Source organism: Monopterus albus, unplaced genomic scaffold (genome assembly GCF_001952655.1).
Source record: "Monopterus albus unplaced genomic scaffold, M_albus_1.0 scaffold56.1, whole genome shotgun sequence".
NCBI classification, from domain to species: Eukaryota; Metazoa; Chordata; class Actinopteri; order Synbranchiformes; family Synbranchidae; genus Monopterus; species Monopterus albus.
The window spans coordinates 2143225-2147290 of record NW_018127936.1 but is presented as its reverse complement, the minus strand read 5'-3'; the positions used below and the strand labels follow the sequence as shown (position 1 = coordinate 2147290).

Below are 4066 nucleotides of genomic sequence, written 5' to 3'. Positions count from 1 at the left end.
TTCCCTACTGCATAGGCTTAACCAGATGTTATTTTTAGGTCAAATGCAGCCTACAACCTTCCTAACTGGAAGTCTCACTGTGAAGATGGTGAACGAGAAAGCTCTGTTGCCTTTGCAAACCAAGTGACTCATTTCTTCTCAGAGTTAAAATGTGTTGTGCTTTCATTGTCTTGAACTTATTCTGAACTTGCTTTCACATCTTGGCTTGATTGAACGACTTGTCAAATAGAATGTTGCCTCACTGTTGTAAAGTTATCTTTCAAAAAGCAATTTAGCTTGTTGTCATAACATTGCTTTTAGATTGAGTAATATTTTGTCCAAGAAACATGGTAATTTTGCAAGGTGGAATCTTTTATTCACAGCTGGCTGTACTGCGAGGGGAAAGTGCCTCAATTAAGACACTGCAGGGTACAATTCAGGCCTTGGAGCGGGACAAGGCAAATCTGCAGGAGCGTGTTCAGAGATTTGAGAAGGACCTAGCTGCAGGGCCTGAAACCAACAAGTCCTCAGGTAGTACTGGGCAAACCACAGCTAATTTGTGGTAGTAGTAAAGTTAGTGTCCTCTTTTCCCATGGTCTTGTTCTTGGTGTTTCCAGGTGATGCAGTTTTAGACCAACTAAAGGAGGATAAGGAGACAGCAGACAGTCAGGTATGTATATTGTTGGGCTCATTCTGAATAATACTAACCATAGCCATGGATAGATTGAGGTTTGTTTTTTTTTTGGCCACTCATACATTCAGCAGCTGCACAATAGCAGTCTTGCTGAATGTTGTTTGTGCAATGTACTGTACTGTTTCCTCACATTTACTAATAAATAGTACTTCTGACTCCAGATTTTACTGTTTTATCATTGATTCATATGTCATATTTTACAGAGGTGTAATGGGTCTAAAACAAAGTGATTTAATTGAAATTTAAATAAAACCATACTAAGCTTCTGGCATCATCTCAGCTCTTATGGTGATGATTGACACAACTCATGAATCGGTGTCACATTTGTATTGGCCCATTTCACCCACAGTCAGCATCACCACCAGCCTCTGTTTATATTAAAATGTTATACTGTATTATCTGTCAGTGATGACTTGACATGTTGTCTGGCAGGAGATGGGTCCTAATTTAAATCTGGTTTTTGCTTTGTTTTTTGTTTTTTTCCTTTTTCTTCTCCTTCTCTTTTCTTAAACCCCAACTCCTCTGCCCTGTCTCTGATGTTGGCAATGCTGCACCACCATCAGGCAGCGGTTTGTTAATGTTTTTCATCAGCTTCACTTGTGCATGTTTGTCTCACGGTCACTGTCACTGTGGCTCTTATGTTTCGTCCAGTGGATCATGTTAACAATTGGTGGCAAAACTGCAGACTGTCTTTCAAAGAAAAATGAAGCTTGATTTCTCAGTACCCTGAGCTAAAAGCTGTGCTTTAGCGTTTTTAAATTTCCCAGGGAAAATACAGCCTCACATCACATCTGGTAAAAATTAGTTTTACATGCATCATTAGTGGGTATTTTACAGACTCTCATAGTGACTCATTCCAAGCTTCCGTTTTTTCTTTGACTGACACCTCACAGTGGCGATTCAACATCATAATCAAGATTGGGTTCTTTGGGCCATGACAAGGCAGAATTAACTATTATTGGTAGGCCTTGTCATAGAATTAAGGCAAAGTCTAGGTACATAATACAGTCAAACTTCACTGGGACACCCTATATCAAATACATACTGTGAACAGCATTTTGTTGATGATTCATAGAGAATTGCAGGCAACATTTATGCTACCGTTGTATATATCCTTAACAGATTGAATTCCTGAATTCAGTCATCGTTGACCTCCAGAGGAAGAATAAGGAACTCAAAGAAGATATGGAGAAAATGGCAGCTGCTGCTCTCAATGGGAATAATACAAATGAGCTGGATGACTATGATAGGTAAGTCCCACTCACAAACTTTCTCAGATCTCCTGTAAAGTAACAAGCTGTGTAGCCATCAGTTACACACAGTGCTTCTTACCATTTCTCTGCAGCCGTGAGAAAGAACCCGTGAAGAAGAAGCCACCCCCACGGCTGTTCTGTGACATCTGCGACTGCTTTGACCTACATGACACCGAGGACTGTCCCACACAAATGCAGATGAATGATTCCCCTCCACACAGCGCCTATCATGGCGTTAAGGGCGAAGAACGGCCCTACTGCGACATCTGCGAAGTCTTTGGCCACTGGACTGATGCCTGTAATGATGACCAGACCTTTTAAAGCCTTTCTAACCCTCATTCGCACAATCACTCTATTTGCACATTGTGTAAGATTATGTGATGCTTTTGGGGTTTCAGTTTGTATGTGCGTGTGCTTGTTTTTGCCAGCCATCTTTGTCGTCCACGCTGACCCTTAAGCGCTCTTACAGGGGAATGATCTCCTGACTCGCTGTCCCAAACATCCAGAAATATATTATACAGAAGTCTGTAATTTTAAATGACTCTGGAGGAAAAACGGTGTGATATCCTGTGCTAGTATGAATGAAGGGGTTCTGTAGATGAAAGTGTTGTGGGAGAAGCCACAGTCTCTTCACATCATTAATTTATCAATATCCTAACACTGTTTGCACAGCTTGTGGAGGGGTTACACAGATTATATTGTATCACAGAGGTGTTTATTTGAAACTGTAAATGACTTGATCGATAAACAGATGTCAGTTGTGCAAAAAAAATGGGTGAGCTATAGTTTATTTTTTTATGCCTGGAAATACTATGTACTCTAACAGTTTGACAGTATTTGTGTAATTTTAAGGGGAGAGATTTGCAGGAGCAGTGAAACCTAGTGCTGTTCAGCTTTAACAGGAACTTTCTCTATGGTCTTTGTGAACAGACTGCTGGATGATCAGTAAAAAGAAGCAGTTAAACCTAAAGCACGTCACAATTAATGTAAACCCTTGGTTCCAGTGAAACGGCCTTTCCAAAAAGTTTCTTTGCATTTAAAAGGTCATTTCTGTATGAAATGAAATACTGAGGCACCTCTTTAAAAATGTTTTGAATGTCTCTATCAAAATAAAGGAAATTTCTGCATAAATTAAAACAAGACCTCTGTGCTGATTGTTCAGTTGATGCATTGTGCAGAGGTAAACCTCATCCTGCATGATGATGAGAATGTGAAGAGGTTTAGGACTTTATAAATTATTGACCAAACTTTCTCATTCAATTGGACGCTGGCATACAGTACTACCAAAAATCTTAGTTAATATGCAGTTCAACTCTATGGTACGTTCACAATCAACGGTAAAGGGGGAAAGCAGGGAGGGATTGTTTTCTGTGTGTTAGACCAGCAGGTCAACTGGAAACATCTTTCTAGATAAAAACAGGCTCTGGGCTTTAGGGGGTTTGCTGTTGCTGCAGGATGTGACGAGCTTCAGCGGCAGACTGCCATTTTTCCAGCGCTACACTCAACTCCACAGTCACTGGTTCCAGTTGGAGAGAGACAGGGTTGATTGTGTGGGCTTCCACCTTCCTTCCCTTTCCTTTGTCTACAGGGCATAACAAACAGGAAAAGAGGAATTTACTGACTGAGAAATAATTTTGTAACAAAGTGTGCCCCTCACTTGTAGCCTGTTGTAGTCATGTCCCCCACTAGGTATAAACCAGATGAACTACAGTGAGGAACAGAAGTATTTGAACACCCTGCGATTTTGCAAGTTCTCCCTCTTAGAAATCATGGAGGGGTCTGACATTCACATTGTAGGTGCGTTCCCACTCTGAGAGACAGAATTTAAAAAAAATCACATTGTATGATTTTTAAAGAATTTAATTGTCTTGCACTGCTGAACATAAATATTTGAACACCTGAGAAAATCAGTGTTAATATTTGGTACAGAAACCTTTGTTTGCAATTACAGAGGTCAAACGTTTCCTGTAGTTCTTGACCAGGTTTGCACACACTGCAACAGGGATTTTGGCCCACTCCTCCACACAGATCTCCTCTAGATCTGTCAGGTTTCGGGGCTGTCGCTGAGCAACGCGGAGTTTAAGCTCCCTCCAAAGATGTTCTATTGGATTGAGGTCTGGAGACTGGCTAGGCCACTCCA

The 4066-nt window shown here is 40.8% G+C and overlaps 2 protein-coding genes across 4 annotated transcripts in view; one reads left to right on the top strand and one right to left on the bottom strand.

Moving 5' to 3' along the window:
* Window positions 1-2698, top strand: part of clip1a (CAP-GLY domain containing linker protein 1a) — a 23684-nt gene extending 20986 nt beyond the window's left edge. Inside the window, exons 21-25 of one of the 2 annotated variants that reach the window (XM_020602385.1) lie at window positions 363-510; window positions 597-649; window positions 1237-1242; window positions 1796-1923; window positions 2019-2698. In XM_020602385.1, the coding sequence (XP_020458041.1) occupies window positions 363-510; window positions 597-649; window positions 1237-1242; window positions 1796-1923; window positions 2019-2247 (564 nt within the window). In that variant the 3' untranslated portion in view covers window positions 2248-2698. The remainder of the gene's footprint in view (window positions 1-362; window positions 511-596; window positions 650-1236; window positions 1243-1795; window positions 1924-2018) is intronic. The other variant, XM_020602384.1, reaches the window with a different exon arrangement.
* Window positions 2699-2787: 89 nt separating this feature from the next.
* Window positions 2788-4066, bottom strand: part of LOC109961522 (leucine-rich repeat-containing protein 43) — an 11835-nt gene continuing 10556 nt past the window's right edge. For both annotated transcript variants that reach the window (XM_020602387.1, XM_020602388.1), the window contains exon 12: window positions 2788-3508. In XM_020602387.1, coding sequence (XP_020458043.1) covers window positions 3357-3508 — 152 coding nt within the window. In that variant the 3' untranslated portion in view covers window positions 2788-3356. The remainder of the gene's footprint in view (window positions 3509-4066) is intronic.